The sequence below is a fragment of the Gymnodraco acuticeps genome, unplaced genomic scaffold (genome assembly GCF_902827175.1).
Source record: "Gymnodraco acuticeps unplaced genomic scaffold, fGymAcu1.1, whole genome shotgun sequence".
Taxonomy (NCBI): Eukaryota; Metazoa; Chordata; class Actinopteri; order Perciformes; family Bathydraconidae; genus Gymnodraco; species Gymnodraco acuticeps.
This window is the reverse complement of record NW_022990107.1, coordinates 73349-92006: the sequence shown is the minus strand read 5'-3', so window position 1 is coordinate 92006 and position 18658 is coordinate 73349. Positions and strand designations below refer to the sequence as shown.

General features: G+C 39.9%; 1 protein-coding gene and 1 long non-coding RNA gene across 2 annotated transcripts in view; one reads left to right on the top strand and one right to left on the bottom strand.

Moving 5' to 3' along the window:
- The window catches only part of sema3ga (sema domain, immunoglobulin domain (Ig), short basic domain, secreted, (semaphorin) 3Ga), a 34470-nt gene extending 24545 nt beyond the window's left edge, over positions 1-9925 (top strand). The window contains exons 9-14 of the mRNA XM_034216473.1: positions 1830-1918; positions 2234-2275; positions 4479-4636; positions 5577-5644; positions 6049-6176; positions 7668-9925. Of these exons, the coding sequence (XP_034072364.1) occupies positions 1830-1918; positions 2234-2275; positions 4479-4636; positions 5577-5644; positions 6049-6176; positions 7668-8048 (866 nt within the window). The 3' untranslated portion in view covers positions 8049-9925. The remainder of the gene's footprint in view (positions 1-1829; positions 1919-2233; positions 2276-4478; positions 4637-5576; positions 5645-6048; positions 6177-7667) is intronic.
- Positions 9926-15924: 5999 nt separating this feature from the next.
- On the bottom strand, positions 15925-16868 carry LOC117546290. The gene is made up of 3 exons (XR_004568987.1): positions 16774-16868; positions 16321-16433; positions 15925-16018 (listed from the first exon to the last, which is right to left on the bottom strand). It is a non-coding gene; the product is annotated as an uncharacterized LOC117546290 (long non-coding RNA).
- Positions 16869-18658: the final 1790 nt, after the last annotated feature.

The following is an 18658-nucleotide window of genomic DNA, read 5'->3' as shown; positions in this document are numbered from 1 at the left end:
TTGGGTTGGATACTTCTATGTCTATTCTCTTCTCTCTCCTCTCTCTCTCTTCTCTCTCTCTCTCTCTCTCTCTCTCTCTCTCTCTCTCTCTCTCTCTCTCTCTCTCTCTCTCTCTCTCTCTCTCTCTCTCTCTCTCTCTCTCACACACACACAGACATACAGACAGACAGACAGACACACACCTACATTAAATGTTACTTATCTTGCTAATACACTCAATCAAACACTCAAAAGTAAATACATACACCTAAAGCAGTGCTTCAGTGTGGTCCGTGAGCGCCCCCTAGTGGTCCGGGAGTATGAAGCCTGTTGATGATCAGAGGCTGTTGTTGGGGCTGCAGAAACGTTCTTTTATGTTTGTTTTGTAGGCAGAGCATGCAGGCCAGCCCGATGGTCACCAAGGTTCATGTTTTAATAGCATTTTTACAAAAAAAGCCCAGTCGAGCCTAACATGGGAAAAAATGGCTTAGACCTCAGAGAGTTCAATTCAATTCAATTCAAAACCTTTATTTATCCAGGTGAAATCCCATTGAGATCAATGATCTCTTTTTCAAGGGAGACCTGCAGCAGTAGGTTCCACAAGAAGACATAAAAACATAAACAACAGAACAACAAAAGGACATCATACAGCAAAATGTACAGGGATTACAATTTACATATTTAACCACATGTACAGGTACCAACAGCATCTGATTGAGTAGCATCCAACCGAGCTTTAAAAACATGTAGTGGTACTAGCTTGGTAATTTTCCATTCTTTTTGCAGACTGTTCCATGTTAGTGGAGCTGCACATCTAAAAGCTTTCTTCCCTAAGACAGTCCTAGCACTTGGCACATTTAATAAACCACAGCATGCGATCTCAGGCAATAAGTACTTTCAATTCGCAGAGAGATCAGGGAGCAGATATAAGATGGTAGTTTATCCAACATGGCTTTGTAAATGAAAAGTACCAGTGACTGAGCCTCCGTACAGTAAGTGATGGCAAAACCTTCTTGGTATACAGGGTACAGTGATGCGTAAGTGCTTTACAGTTTGTCACAAATCTCAGTGCGCTGTGATACGCAGCATCTAACTTGCTCAGGCAATGGGCAGGTGCATTCATATAGACCAGATCACCAGAGTCCAGCACAGGTAAAAAGGTCACAGTGACTAGCCTTTTCCTGGCCTCAAGTGAGAAACAGGACTTGTTCCTGTAGAAGAAACCTAGCCTAACCCTCAGCTTTTTAAGCAGGTTATTGACATGAAGTTTAAAAGTGAGACAGTCATCAAGCCAGATACCAAGGTTAAACTTAGGCCTGCGACCATCGGTTTACTGTATTTTGTTTTGAAAATCCACAGCGGAGGTTTGTGTCGTACGACATGCGGTGTATTTTGCATTTCTCTCAGTAGCCAACGATCTGTGAGTCTGTTGGCTCGGACATAAACTCCTTGATAAATGTAGTCTACATTTCATAAGAGGTGTAAAACCTGAGAGCATTTTAAATCGCATTTGAACTAAATGCTTATTTAATCTGTAGTTGTATTTGTATTGATTTATTGTGTGAACGAGGCGAGAAGGTTAAGCTGTCATTATTAGGCTGTACTGTCAGGAGGTCCGTGAGTGTCTTTTTATTGGTTAAGTGTCCTTGGTATGAAAACGTTTGAGAAACACTGACCTAAAGGACCACAATGGGAATAATATCTTGATCTTTATTGTGTTTTTATCCTTTAAAACATATTTAACAAACACGATTCCTCCTTGGGAGAGTGGGAATATATACTTTTTTTAATAAGTCATACATTTGTTTTTTTTTGATGTTGTCAATAAACATTTTTAATGTAATTTCCAGATCGAGGCACCGTCCAGAAAGTGATCGTGTTGCCGAAGGACCCGACCAGCATGGAGGAGCTGACGCTGGAGGAAGTGGAGGTTTTCCGGGTACGTCTCAATATGTCCTCGATATTATTATTAATCTCATATCCTTAGATTAAAGCCATTGTTTTTCTATCCCTTGTTAGAGGATTAAATAATGATATTTGTTGTCATAAGATACGATACTTTATTGATCCCAATTTCAGAAATGTTTGCGTTGCAGCAGCAGAAAAAACATTGAAAAAAACAAGGCATTGCACATAAGTAGAAATTAACTGAATTCAAACACCTCAAAATAGAATTAAAGCAGCATTAAGAAGTAGAAAATATACAGTAGGCCGTGAAGATTACAAATGTATTAACTCTTTTATCAATTTCCAGTCCAGAGCTCCAGTGAAAACCATGAAGATATCGTCTAAGAGAGTAAGTTACTTCTTCTATTGAATTGATATGTTCATATCTCACACTGCACTGTGACTTATATTCAAGTACCCTGTGTTAGTCGTTTTATTATCTTTGCTTTTAAATGAGTGTTTTTAAATGCCATTTTATAATGTGGTTCTTAATGCTCTTAATGTCTTTCATTTTTGTAAAGCACTCGTGTTGAAAAGTGCTCTATAAATAAACTTGACTTCTAAAAGACACATTCAGTGCACGAATCAGAATACCTTTATTCGTCCTACAGAGGGGAAATGTACATACATGAACCTATTGTGCAAAATCCACTTGTTCCTGTCTCTTCTTCATCAACATGTGTCCCCTCTTCTTCATGTCTCTTCTACATCAACATGTGTCCCCTCTTCTTCATGTCTCTTCTACATCAACATGTGTCCCCTCTTCTTCATGTCTCTTCTACATCAACATGTGTCCCCCTCTTCTCCATGTCTCTTCTACATCAACATGTGTCCCCTCTTCTTCATGTCTCTTCTACATCAACATGTGTCCCCTCTTCTTCATGTCTCTTCTACATCAACATGTGTCCCCTCTTCTTCATGTCTCTTCTACATCAACATGTGTCCCCTCTCTTCATATCTCTTCTACATCAACATGTGTCCCCTCTTCTTCATGTCTCTTCTACATCAACATGTGTCCCCTCTTCTTCATATCTCTTCTACATCAACATGTGTCCCCTCTTCTTCATGTCTCTTCTACATCAACATGTGTCCCCTCTTCTTCATGTCTCTTCTACATCAACATGTGTCCCCTCTTCTTCATGTCTCTTCTACATCAACATGTGTCCCCTCTTCTTCATGTCTCTTCTACATCAACATGTGTCCCCTCTTCTTCATGTCTCTTCTACATCAACATGTGTCCCCTCTGTGGAAAGAGTCTCTGAAAGTTTCAGGAACAAAGATTCTCTCTCTTTTTGATCCATTTCTATAAAAACCTGTCTGAAAACGAGCTGATCAGATTTTGGCCACTTTGTGATGTCATAACGATGTGTTGTCTTGTGTAACCATTAGCCAATCAGCAACCAAGGTAACCCCCCCGCCCCCTTATCACCTGAATCTCCTCCTAGAGCACCATTGAGTTCTTTGTAACCAAATGTCTCTCAGAGGGGCGTGGGGAGGGGCTCCTTATTTTCATCTAAAGTAACAGACAGAAGCCTCATCCCAATACCCCTCCTCGACTCCTCTCTTCCCCTCCTCCGGGACTTGACCCGGAAATCGATCAAGACACTCCATTTTGAAGGACGTCCCAATAGCTGAAATGCACACGGAGGAGTCGAGGAGGGGTGAGGGAGGAGGGGTGAGGGAGGAGGGGTGCGGGAGGAGACGAAAGGGAGGAGACGAAAGGGAGGAGACGAAAGGGAGGAGACGAAAGGGAGGAGACGAAAGGGAGGAGACGAAAGGGAGGATACACGCGAGCAGACTACGCGGAAGTGTTTTCACTACTCGCGTATAAAAGCCCCGCCCCCACCTTCACAGTTGGTCGATTTCAACAGAGAAAAACCGACAACTGAGTGGAAAAGCGTCACATAAATGTATAAGTGCTCACAGCTCCGTGGGAATTATTATGTGTAATTCATTTCTAAAAGGCTTTCACATTACTATAATTATATTTTTATTTAAACGTAGGCTACATTTTACACCAAAACGGAACACAAAAGCAGGACCAACCATCATACATTGAATTCCTTGACTAACAAGAGAAAGATTCATTCATTAAAATAAATATTTAACAACAAATGGGCCGGTTCTAAGGGGTTCTTTAGTTAAGCCCGATGAGAGGGGATACAGCTGTGCACATGTCATCATTAACAGACGTCGTTTAAGAGTGACGTTTGAGTGAACGAGGACATCCCAATTAATACCTGAGGACTCCTCTGTCCTCGCGTCACCTCCTCGTGTCTCTCGCTCGCATCTTACGGAGGCGGAGCTAAGACGCAAGGAAGGGAAGCGAGTGAGGGAAAGGAGGAGTCGAGGAGGGGTATTGGGATGAGGCTAGAGAATCAGCACTTTGGAAACAGGGCTGAAACAGAGGGGATTATGGGTAATGCTGCAATGATCTGTTTGGTGTTTCAGCCAATCAGAGACAGGTTCTGTATATATCTGAGACCTGTGATATATTGATAAAAAACAGTATAATAGGGGACCTTTAATCTGTTTTTCTTGCCTCCCAACAGCAACAGCTGTACGTGTCGTCGGACGCGGGGCTGACCCAGGTGTCTCTGCACCGCTGTGGGGTTTACGGCCGGGCGTGCTCAGACTGCTGCCTCGCCCGAGACCCTTACTGCGCCTGGGACGGGGAGAGCTGCTCCGCCTTCACCCCCTCCACCAAGAGGTCAGGGGTCACACTGAAGCATGCTTTACTGCACCCGTCAATACTCAAATTAAATAATAATACATGATACTTATATAGCGCTTTTCTAGAAACCCAAAGACGCTTGTTTTTGACAGTTTAATCCCAGATAAAATGTCCCTTATTGGGTCTTGAACATATTTTCTTGAGGGATTGAAATTAAATGTTAAATGCGTTGTTTCTTGACTTAATATATTGTCCTTGTTAATGTTGCGAAAATGTAAAATGTTATCTGACAAAAAAAGTATTATAGAATGTTACCGTATCAATATCATATCATATAGTATGGTATCGTATTATATCATATCGTATCGAAACCCCACGTATTGTATATTATAGTATCGTATCATATCGAATTATTTCGTATCATAATGTGTCATTGTGTATCATATTGTATGGTTTTGCATTGTATCGTATTCAATCTCAATCTTTATTTATATAGCACATTTAAAACAACCTCAGTTGACAGTATTGATCACATCGTATCATATTGAATCGTATCGTACCAATATCATATTGTACGGTACCGTCTCGTAAAGTATCGTATTGAATCGTATCGCATCGTATTTCATCGTATTACATGGGACCTTATCGTATTGTATCATATCATATCGTGTCATATTGTATCTGATCATATTGCATTGTATCGTATTGTATCATATTTTCCCGATTTATAGTATCAGATTATATTTTTTCCTAGTCTTATATTCTGTCGTATCGTATTCTATCGAATTGCGCCGTGATGTACTTTTGAATATACCAGTTCTAGCCGTTGTATTATCTTCTCACTTACCCCCCAACAGTCAACACTACAATGTGGTTGAAATCCATATCAAGATATATAGTTAAAAATATTATGATGTTTGATATTTAATCGTCCAGACCTATAGTGTCAACTTAACTCTTCATTTCTTGTTTTCAGGAGGAGCAGAAGACAGGACGTTAAACATGGAGACCCTCTGAGGCAGTGCAGGGGCTTCAATGCCAAAGGTGGGGCAATTCTTCTGTTCTCTTTAACTTTCAGAGTGTGTGTTTGGCAAGTTTACTTATATAGCACAGTTCAACGACAAGGCAATTAAATGTTTCTGTGTGTGTGTGTGTGTGTGTGTGTGTGTGTGTGTGTGTGTGTGTGTGTGTGTGTGTGTGTGTGTGTGTGTGTGTGGTGTGTGTGTGTGTGTGTGTGTGTGTGTGTGTGTGTGTGTGTGTGTGTGTGTGTGTGTGTGTGTGTGTGTGTGTGGGTGTGTGTGTGTGTGTGTGTGTGTGTGTGTGTGGGTGTGTGTGTGTGTGTGTGTGTGTGTGTGTGTGTGTGTGTGTGTGTGTGTGTGGTGTGTGTGTGTGTGTGTGTGTGTGTGTGTGTGTGTGTGTGTGTGTGTGTGTGTGTGTGTGTGTGGCAGTGGAGAAGCGTCTGAGGGAGACGGTGCAGTTCGGGGTGGAGGGCAGCAGCACCTTCCTGGAGTGCCAGCCTCGCTCTCCTCAGGCCTCGGTCAAGTGGCTGTTCCAGAGGGAGGGGAGGAGGAAAGTGGTGAGGAAATAATAAGTTTAATTTCTACTGTTTACTACTACACTACACTCATAGCCAGAGCTGGGAAGTAGTGGAGTACAAATACTTCATTACTGTACTTAAGTACATTTTTCTGTTATCAGTACTTTACTTCACTACTTATTTTTCTGATGACTTTTTACTTTGACTTCTCACATGTTGAAGACAAATACCTGTACTTTCTACTTCTTACACGTTGAACACAAATACCTGTACTTTCTACTTCTTACATGTTGAACACAAATACCTGTACTTTCTACTTCTTACATGTTGAACACAAATACCTGTACTTTCTACTTCTTACATGTTGAACACAAATACCTGTACTTTCTACTTCTCACATGTTGAACTCAAATACCTGTACTTTCTACTTCTTACATGTTGAACTCAAATACCTGAACTTTCTACTTCTTACATGTTGAACACAAATACCTGTACTTTCTACTTCTTACATGTTGAACTCAAATACCTGAACTTTCTACTTCTTACATGTTGAACTCAAATACCTGTACTTTCTACTTCTTACATGTTGAACCCAAATACCTGTACTTTCTACTTCTCACATGTTGAACTCAAATACCTGTACTTTCTACTTCTTACATGTTGAACCCAAATACCTGTACTTTCTACTTCTTACATGTTGAACTCAAATACCTGTACTTTCTACTTCTTACATGTTGAACTCAAATACATGTACTTTCTACTTCTTACATGTTGAACTCAAATACCTGTACTTTCTACTTCTTACATGTTGAACTCAAATACCTGTACTTTCTACTTCTCACATGTTGAACCCAAATACCTGTACTTTCTACTTCTTACATGTTGAACTCAAATACCTGTACTTTCTACTTCTTACATGTTGAACACAAATACCTGTACTTTCTACTTCTCACATGTTGAACTCAAATACCTGTACTTTCTACTTCTTACATGTTGAACACAAATACCTGAACTTTCTACTTCTCTCATTTTACAAACAGCTGGTTCCTTTAGTCTGAATGTGTGTTTGGTGCGTGATCATTATTCTTTAGTCATTGCGTGCCTATTGATTTGAACACGATCCGTGTATCCATCATTTCCTGGTCTTCTCTAAAGAAGAGGGACCAATAGAAACGTTGTCATGTTGCCGTTGTTCAGCATGGAAACATTCATTAGCTAACAATGACATTATTGTTCTCTTAATATAAAGGGAGGTCAGGTACTCTTTAAAACAGCTGCTCGTTATCGGTACTTTTTACTGAAGTACATTTCAAAGCCTCTTTACTTTGACTTGAGTAAAGAAGTTTAGTCAGTACTTCAACTTTTACCAGAGTATTTTTAAACACGAGTATCTGTACTTCTACTTGAGCAAAGGATGTGTGTACTTTTGCCCTCTCTGGATTGCACCATCGGGAGTGCTTTGAATCTCGCTGTACTCTCTGTAGTGACAATAAAGGAATCTAATCTAACTTTGATTTTCTTTTTCTGCAGCTCAACCGTGTGGGAGGAGTCCTGAAGACCAACCACGGCATCCTTCTGAAGTTTCTGAACCAATCAGACGCGGGGCTGTACCACTGCCTGGCCACGGAGAACAACTTCAAACACACGGTGGCCCGCGTGGCGCTGCGCATCCTGGACCGGGACATCGTGCTGGCGCTCACCGCTCAGGACGAGGACGAGCAGCCCAAAACTCGCCAGGCGGGGGCGGGGGGGGCGTCTCAGTCGTCCCTCGCCTCCACGCCGTTCCCCCCGGAGATCAGACTGATAAACCAGTACTGCCAGTCGTACTGGGAACAGCTAAGCCCCCGGCAGCAGCAGCGCAAACGCACCAGCCGCCGGCACACAGAGGGCCAGGACCAGGGCCTGGGCTAGAGCACGGACCCCCCCCCCCCCCCCCCAACACCCAATACTGTGGACTTTATGGTGGACTTTTTCATTTTTTTACATGCACGTTTGTGTGTCACTTCCATGCATTAGGCGAGTGATGCCTTCATGCTGTCGTTAAAGTGCTATATTTGTGGTTTTGCAGGAGTTTCAGCCTCGAAAATACATGTTGTGTATGTTTTATGTTACCTGAGATCACTTCAGAACCAGAATCAGAATCAGGTTTGACCAGGTAGGTTAACACGTACGAGGAATTTAACTTGGCGTCGTGCTGCATACATAAGTAAAAAAAACAAAAGAAAACACAGACAGCAAACTATTTTAAAAACACTATAATAACATTACAAAAGAATAATACAAATATGGTAAAATATAAAATAAAATAAAGCAGTCATTTACACTGAAATAGAATGCAATAAAATATAATATATATATTTTTTTTAAAGAATCAGAATCGGGTTAATCACCAAGTAGGAATTTGCTCTGGCGTAATGGTGCATACATAAACACAGTAAGAGGTATACATTGCGGAAAACAAGCAAAAATAGTCCTATTATTAAAACTTTTATAAAACAAATTAAAACAAATCCAAAATAAAATATAAATGGATTTGTTTATTTCTGTCAGGGATCAGCTTGTGTTACATTACATTACATTGCATTTAGCTGACGCTTTTATCCAAAGCGACTTACAATAAGTGCATTCGACCAACAAGATACAACCTTGAAGAAAACAGAATCATAAAGTACATCAGGTTTCATAGAGCCAAAACATTTCAAGTGCTACTCAACTGGCTTTAGGTAAGCCAGTCCTTTATTAGTATATAAGTGCTTTGTTAATAGTTCTATCGCTCGAAGTGGAGTCGAAAGAGATGAGTTTTCAGTCTGCGCCGGAAGAGTGTTAAGTTTGACATCAAATAATCCTTATACATATTTAAGATTCCTCACATATCATATTTGTTATTGTCTCAATGGTGTGTTCAGGTGCTTTGGGAAACGCCAGCCTCCTTGAATGTGGAAGAACAACATTTGAAGTCGAAGAAACTATTTTCACAACAACAATATCTGCTGATCTGCTTCTTCTAGGTTTTATTCTCCAACCAAATTACCTTTGTGAGCAGAGATTGTCACGACCTGATTCTCAAATGTCGCATTGTCCTTGAATGCACCAACAAACAAATCATTCCTAAACAAATTGTGATGGATCAGAACTTAGCTTTGTTTCATGTAAAGTATATGCAGCATGTTGCATCCTGCAAAACCACAGGTATGGTACAGTCAATTATCCAGAAACAGAAATGTAATATATTGATTGTGAATATAATATATATGGTCATTAGATTACTCTTGTATTGTATGAAGATAATATGATGATATAAATGCATATGTTGCATGCATATCTGTTTGTTGCAAGTTGTACATTTTACTCAGTGTGTGATGATGTTTGTAAGGTGTCATGTGTTACGTTAAGCTAATTCCATTGGATGTTGTCATATAATGACTCCTTCTGTCCTGTGCTTTAGTCAAACCTCCAGTATGTGAGTGTTGAAGATATGCATAGCATACAGTGTTCTTCCAGTTATGCACTTTGTCGGTGGTGGTGTTCGAGGGAATTTGGGGATCTTTGCACAGATGTATGAGAAAATAAACCTTTTTATTTTATGTACAGTATGTTATTAAAAAAATGGGATTGGAACTGGCTCAGATTTAGTGTTGATTGTTGGTGTTTTGTCATATTCTGTGTTTTTAAGAAGGCTCTTTTTAGTCAGAGCCGTTCACCGTCATTGTGAGTGACACCGTGCTGTGTGCCGTCATGGATCACTCTGGAAATGTTCCAACAAATATATAAAACATTTCAGAATCATCCTAAACTTGTTTTCTTTCGCTTTCACCTCATAAATATTGACTCACCTCACGTCATATTTATCCTGAAAACATATCCTGCTCGATCTATTAAAAATGTTTTTATTTATTTTGATTTGATAACACCCATATGGGATTAGTTTTGTATCATACAAATAAACACTTTCTCAGAATAAAGCAAAACTAAGAGTTTAAGAGAAAAAAAACTGAGTCAAGCAAAATAAAATTAATTTCAAAAATGAAACTATAAAATGCAAACAAATGTGTGTAATCATGTAAACTATAAGTTTTTTTTCTTTGTTTTAACATAGGTTTTTGTTTGCAGTTCTTCTTTCTTCTTTCTCAATGATCACACTTTTGCTCTCGCTGCAGCTTTCTCTTTTGCGCTCCCTCATTTTTTGATTTCGATTCTGACACAAACCTCCCAGGTGGGCGGGACTTTCAGTGGTGCGTCCCCATTGGCTACTCAGTTTTTGAGTGACAGCCCAGTCCTCCAGCGATTGTACAGTGCAGCTGCGGTAGCTAAGGGTGGATAAAACACCCCCAGAAGAACCAGCATTTAAATCATTATAATACTACAAGTGAAAAGTATTGATCATTTGTGTTGTTTGTGCTGTACTATACGGTCTGTTTCTTTATTGTGTTAACCTGTAAACCCGAGAGGCCCCTAATCCGGGTCTGGCGGGTAGTTTTTTCACAAAACTGTGTCTCAGGGCTTCTTAATATTTTAAAATCTATTAATATGTCACACTCACTTAACGTAGAAACTCAGCTAACTGAAGATATGAAGCATTTTTACCGAAACAAAACACAAGTCTCACAAGAAGCATCTAAATTAGCCCTGAGCGAAAACATTCTAACGCACTTAGCACAGAACTCAAGGTAAAAATACCCTTATTACTTATCGTAACTGCACATACAAGATATCCGATTAAAGCTGAGATTCCACAGATTATATAGGTATTGGTATCATCCCTGAGTGATCAGAACTCGCGACAGGGGAAGCAAACACATCACGGAGCATAATAATCCATAATTCCATTTTTATGTAAAAATCGTAGAATTAATATTAGCTGCTAATGATAGCCACCAGAGTGTATTGCAGCTTCCGGTTCCAGGGCATTCTGGCTGCGCAGCACTCATTCACCAATGGGTAATGTTTAGATGGATTTTAGGAACTTTCCCTCGATTCTATTGGCTCTAACGGTTAAAAAAAGATGTCAATCATCAAAATCGACCAAGGGGGGCCAGAGATATGGCAAATCCACCCAAATGACCCCAGAAGTGGGTTTTTCTTCTAAATCTCTCTAAAAAGGTCAAATTTAACTTGTTTTGCATCAATCTTGATACAGGGTACTTATTATATGTTATAGTTTGGATTCCTAAAGCTTTTAGTCTCCGATCCCATCATTCAAGGGTGGTTTTCACTATACTGTAGGTCTGCTCTGTTTCATAAAGCAAATCTGCCACTTTTATATTGTAGAATTTGTTAAATTAAAGCAGTCTTTAATTGTTTGTCCTAAACATAGCAATATATGCTTTTGAAATATAACATGTCTTTGAAAAATAATAGTATACAGTTTATATTGTGTATCACCTTTATCTTGAAAATACATAGATGTGTTTTTTTAATCTATAAAATAAATAGACAGACACTTAATCAATCCCAAATTGGGAAATTATTTTACAGCAGCAGTGTGTTCAGGTATTAAAATATTTAAAGTTGGAATAAAGTATGAACTACACATCACAAGTATAATGCACTGCAATCCATAAGATAAGTCCGATATGTTCATGAAAACTACCCAGGAGACACCGAGGCCCTTTCTCATTTCATCAAATCCCCCTCCTCGACTCCTCGGTCCTCCGGTAGTGACCCGGAAATGAATTTCAGCGCGCCATGTTGAAGGACATCTCATTTCTCTAAATGCACTTCGAGGACCGAGCATCGAGGAGGCTCTCTGGAGGAGCTATAACCGAGGATACACTGATGGGTCCTCCACGGTCCTCCACGGCTCCTTCGTGGATGCATTTCCGGCAACAGAGATGTTTCAAAGAGACGTGACGCACGGCCGGACTTATCTCAGCCAATGACAGCTCTGCATGCATCCCCTGGATATTATTTTATTAACTGCTCTCATCGCCACGCGATGTTTACAGAGAGAACAGCTGTGAGGTCCGTGCAGAAAGCAGAGCAGTGTGTATACTATATATCACTCAGTATAACAGGCCTACTCTCTGTATTTGCTTTAGTTTAGTAGATATCTACAAACCAAGAGTCCATATTTTTCTAAAACCATTTAGTGCTTCACATAATAAAATACACAACGGCTGTTAGGCTGTTAGCTAGCGAGGCCTTTAACCTAGAACTGGACAGCCTGGACTGGTCAGATGAGCTCAGTGGTACACAAGTTGAAGAAACATGGCTTGGTTTCAAAAACAAATTCTCTGCAATACTCAATGATTTGGCCCTCCTAAGAACAATCAGGGTAAAAAATCGCGCTGAGCCGTGGATGCACTCCGGCATACTGACCGCCATGAAAACCAGAGACAAAAAATGCTCTGAGTTTCATAAAAGTCAGTCAATGCTTTCCAAAAGCACGAGCAGTGAACTCCAGGCCCACGTGACTAAACTAAAAATTGAAAGAAACAGACTAAGAAATGACGTAAGCTCCATGATCAAAACTGCCAAAAAGAATTTCATCAATGTCAAAACTGAGGAAAACAAAAATAAACCCCGTGAACTTTGGAAATTACTCAATAACCAGCTTGGCTGCAGTAAAAAACTCAAAACGAGATTTTCGAACTTAAACATAAAGACAGATAACAGGCTCATCACAGACAAACTGGATGTGGCCAAGTACTTGAAAATTTTTTTCACAAACATAGCCACAACTCTTGTAAATAAATTACCCTCCCACTCAGGGCTTTTTGGAGTAGATCACATCATGACCTACTACAAAAACCTAGGGGTACGCAAAGATGATTTCAGTCTAGCAAGGGTAACAACAGCAGAGGTACTCATTAAACTGAGCGCCCTCCAACCTAACAAGGCCACTGGCCACGACAATATCCCCTCCAAATTCCTCAGAGACAGCAACCGCCATCTCACCAGTCATAGCTCACATAATTAACCTCTCCATAAAACAGGGAAAAGTACCCAAAGACTTCAAAATTGCAAGAGTAACCCCCCTGCACAAAAAGGGCAGCAAATTGGACCCAGGCAACTACCGCCCTGTTTCTATACTTACCTCCATCTCGAAAGTCATGGAAAAAATAGTATATGAACAGGTCGAAAAGTACCTCGCGGAAAAGAAACTAATCTATGAATTTCAATCTGGCTTTAGAACATCCCACTCCACTGACACATGCCTTCTTTATTTGAGCGACCACATCAAACAAGAGGTGGACGAGGGCAAATACTGCGGCATGGTGATGCTGGACCTACAAAAGGCTTTCGACACTGTCAATCACCCCATTCTGATTGACAAGCTAAAAGCAATTGGTTTTGATAAACTATCGGTGAGCTGGATGCAATCCTACCTGGAGGGGAGAGAACAGATGGTGGAGGTAAACAGTACTCTGTCCCCCCCCCTGCCAGTGAGCTGTGGTGTTCCACAAGGAAGCATATTAGGTCCGTTACTGTTCCTAATTTATGTAAATGTCATGTCATCAGCATGTGACTGCAACTTGTTCCTGTTCGCGGACGACTCAGCCCTGCTGGTCTCTGACAGGAACAGGTTGCAGGTTGAAAAAACCCTCAGCTCCGAGCTCGGCAGAATCTGCACCTGGCTCGCCGATAATACATTATCATTACACCTGGATAAAACAGAGTCCATTCTCTTCGGTTCGAAACATAATCTCAGCAAATCCGACGACTTCTCAGTTGCAGTGGGCGACATTATTGTCACAAGTAAGAAGGACATTACATACCTAGGATCTATTCTTGAGGCAAACCTCTCCTGTGACAAAATGGCATCCAATGTAATAAAAGTCAATCAAAGAACCAGATTCCTATACCGGATCTCCTCTCTGGTAAACAAAAACACCCTGAAAACTCTGGCAGGAGCACTCATTCAAGGGTACTATGACTATGCTTGCACGTCATCAGGGCCGCCCCTCCCTACAGGCCAATCACGCAGGCTGCATGGGGCCCCGCCTTGCGCAGGGGGCCCCGCCCAGAGGGCCTCAGCTGCTGTGCGCAGTTCTCCGCTCAGTTCTCTGCGCACCCCCCGCGAGAGTGAGAGGTGACAAGAGGAGCACGTCTGTAACCCGACACCGTTGCAATTAATCGACATCTGACCAATCACGGCTTTGATACGGCCACTAGTGCAGGTGAAGAGATGTCGGTGAAAAGACAGTTTCAGTCCGGCGCAAAAAACAAAACATGAAGAAACTAGCGCATCACTCGAAGGTGGGTTATTGTATGAGTCAAATGTACAACTTACGAATGTTGTATAAGTCAAATTGCCAATTGCCATCTTAAAACATCAGCTGCAATTCACGACATGAAGAAGGCAGTCTCTGCAGAGCATATAGGCTAATGGAGATGCAGTTATTTCCAGCATTCTTTATTTACCATTCATTCAAGTATGTGATGCCTTTTATCTGCTAATATACAGGAGGAAGAGAGATACACTGTCTGTCTAGTTGGCTTACATAACAGTTAAAGTTTACAGCCTAAAAAACATGGAGCATTTTTTCCCCTTTTATTCATTTTTATGTCAATTTGCACATTTAATGGTGATGCTCAGCCTCTCCCCTTAACTCCTAACAGTCATCATCATGTCAACCACAACACAGAGAAACACTGATAGAAATGTGTGTAGTTGTTGATACATTGCTGACAGAGGGAACTAGAATACAGATTTAAGAAATATCAGTTTTTGAGCATGTCATAAGCATGTTTTGTCTTGACTATACAACTATATTATAATAAAACAATATAGTATTTTTATTATTGAATTGATTATGATTATTATTATTAGTAGAAGTAGTTTATTTGCATTAATTATGTTTTTATCTTTTTGAGGCTAGTATTTGGCAGGAAATGCAAAATTCACCTGTAAACCCATACTGAACGACATACATGCACATTTACCATTTACCTCACTGTATAAAAAAGTAACCGTTGATAATAATAATAAACAGGAATTATATTTGCAAAGTAGCCTACTTTGTTTCCAAAAAAAAAAAGTTCACTCCTGTCGGTTGGGGGGGGGGGCCTCATCTCACAATGTCGCTTGGGGCCCCAAGTTGGCCAGGGGCGGCCCTGCATAGATGTGCATACAGTATATGATATATTAGCTATTTGACATGGCATTTGGGTGTTGTCTGAAAATGTTGACCAGGTGATACAAATCTTTGCATTGCACAAAGTGGTAAAACTCTGCCGTACAATACTACTTGTACAAAAAGAAGGGCTTTCAGAACAACATACCCTTGATGGTGACCACAGAAATATGCTTCCAAGGAGTAACTGTGACGTCATCAGAGCATTTACAGATTGACCTTGGAGTAGGAACAGGCAGTTGACATACTGCAATATAGAAAATAAATTAGGAAGGGTGTATTTACAGTTTTTCCTTAATTCTCCAGATTATCAAGATATTCAATAAAATGTTGCATAATTTCCACATACCTTGCAGCCCTAGTCAAAACCAATTATAATGGGACATTGTAATGTAATGTTAACCTTTACATACTTTGTTCACAAAACTGAGACTGGCCATTTTCATCCACCACCACAGCAGTTGTCGGGGAATGGGCTCCAGAAATCCATTGAACACAGCCTCTCTGTCATGGAAGATATTCCTCTTGTGGGCCTCCATGTCACAGGTTGCACAGAGGAACTCCATGTCCAGTGGAACACAGTCCAGGCACCTAATAGCCGCTTCTTCTGCACAGCATCTGTGGCACTTCTGAATGGCTATTCTCTCAGCTGAGAGTTTTGCATTAAAAAGCATTGGCCTAGCAGTTTTCATTCTCACATCTGTGAGAAGCTGCCTTTGTGCCCAGGCAGAGAAACCGTTCCGTCTGTTGCCTCCGGAACCTGGACTGCAGTTAGGGTGTCCCTTAACTCTTGGAGATGAGTTTCTAAAAAATAAAACAGCTGTTAAGCCGCCACCCTAAAACTGGTATGATGGATATTAAGTTAGTATACTGAACCACTTTTGATTTGGAAAAATATATGCGGACTAATAATAGCAACATGCTATGAATCATCATATGCATCCAAAGCAATATTAGCAAGTGATACTTATACCAAATATGCATTCACTTGTCATGAAACAGTCAATACTCAATACTTTATTATGATTAACTAGATGAGTATAAAAATGGAAACATTGGGAAAAACTGTAGTGCCAGTCAACTGCTGTTATAATCAATATACTCACCAAGACTACCAAACTCTTGATGTTCTAGCTGAAGGCCTTCCTCATGCACAGGATCGTCTCTTCTGTCTTGTGAAGCTGCAGAGACTTCATTTTTGCTTAACCCTTCAATCAATCTAAAATTACACCAATTCATTGTAATATGAAAATGCTCTGTAAGGACTGTAGGTAATGAAACTAAGAACATATTACCACAGCATCACAATGACAATTTACATTTGGCATACTTTTATCCAAATCGAGGTACACATTTAAAAAAATACAACACAAGCACGGATTATCATCACGGGCTCTTAAAATATCTTGATTTAATTTGAAAATGTTTTAAACGTTGCAACAGATTTGTCAAGAGGTATCTTTAAATTACATAATTTCATACTGTGTACACCAAAATAACTTTGTTATGAATTATCTTTATTCTTAGACTTAGAAATCATGATATAGTAAAGAACTAACCTGATGCAGGGCGTTGTGTTTCCCGTTGTCTCTCACGTCTGCGTGTGACCACTGGATTAGAAAGAGGTCTGCTTTTTCTTTTCTTTTCTGGAGGGATGGCAGGGGGTTCCGTGGCCATGGCAGTCTATATTTTTTCAGAGGTTGAGATCAACAACAAAGTTGTAATACAACATAAGACAGCAGCACTTATATTTGAGCAATTATGTAACGGTTGCATAAAAAGGACTAACTGTCCCTTTACATTACATCAATAAAAAGCAATGGCAATGATTATATTACAGACTTGTAATCACTAATCAATGATGCCATGTGCACCGTGGCCTCATTGGGATCCTCAAAGACCCTCACTTCAGGGTTGAGGGATATGGCATACAAATAATAATACAAACAATACACAAAATGAAGAGTGAGAGAAAGACAGGAGAGTGATTAAAAGAGAAAGTGAGAGAGTGATTACAAGAGAAAGTGATAGAAAGAGAGACAGTGAGAGAGAGAGTGGCTCTTAAAAGTGCTGTTGGTTTTATATATATATATGTGTGTGTGTGTGTGTGTGTGTGTGTGTGTGTGTGGATATGTGTGTGTTGGTGATATTAAGTGTTGTAATGAAGCTGTAAAACAGGACAAATAAAAACATGATTAGGATTATTTAGAATAACAGTAACATCTGTGTAATACTCTATGCAATAATAATTCATCTGTACATTACTCTATATGCAATAATAATTAATCTGAGCAATACTCTGGCATACATTATGCATTTATACTGTGTTGTCTTTACAACACATGTGCAAATACATGCATTTAAACACATCTTTCTAGCACGCACCTCCACTATCCAACTGTGCCGGTGACAGTAATGTCATTTAGCTGTATAAACTATAAATGCTATCCAGCTAAAAACGTTGACCGGAAGGCCGGAGGCTAGCTGAACGTAGCCACTAGTTGGCCTATTGTAAAAGCTAAACACACTACAAAACTCAAACTAATATCCAGGAATGAAACGCTATAGAGACTGTGCTACAGTGGAATAAATAAAAGCAATATTATTTCGTGTTTTAAAGAAATAAACTCCCCTTGATTTTAGATACTTACTGTAGTCCGTTGTCAGATGAAATTAATGAAAGTGAGGTGATTGTGGGTAACGTGGCTACATAACGTTGCCGTGGTAACGACGGAATCTTCTTCTGGTTTATTGTTGTTATAATAAAAATGATTATTATTACTACTATTAAACAAAAGCATTTCAAATACAGTCAGTAGCCAGTGGGGTAATATTATTGGCCTACAATACCCCTTTATTGATCAAATAGGAATATAATTGTCTTTTAAATAACGTAAACTAAAGGGAATAATCTATTTGACACAGCTGAAGCTCTGGCCTTCCTTAAAAACTAACTAATTTAATAAAAATCACAGTTGTATTACACACAATGCACTGTTTTTGGAGAACAGAAATTGATAAATAATGCAATAATTTTCTGACGAAAAATACAAATTATTATGAATACAAATAAAATAAAAGAAGCCTCCCGTGAGTTACTACAAGCTATAAAGTAGATTTAAAAAACGTTTTAGCTCACTGCAGGACGTTGTAGAAATGCGTGTGCACCACAGCACAGGAGCCTCATTCACTTTACATCGGGGTTGTTTGCGTGGCGCAGACACGTAAATGTAACGAAGTTAGTGACTCCACAACGCAAAGTGGTGTTAAGGAGTCGTGGTGGAGTCACGCATTCTGGTGAGATCAGGTTGTCTGGTGAATACTAAAGAAGACCATTGTTTCTGTGTTAGCTGATTACTTTGTAGAATTCTGTTGAGTATTAAATAATTTCATGAGTGTGAGGGTATTCAAATAAATTGGTCAGTAACAGTGGCGGCTCCAGAG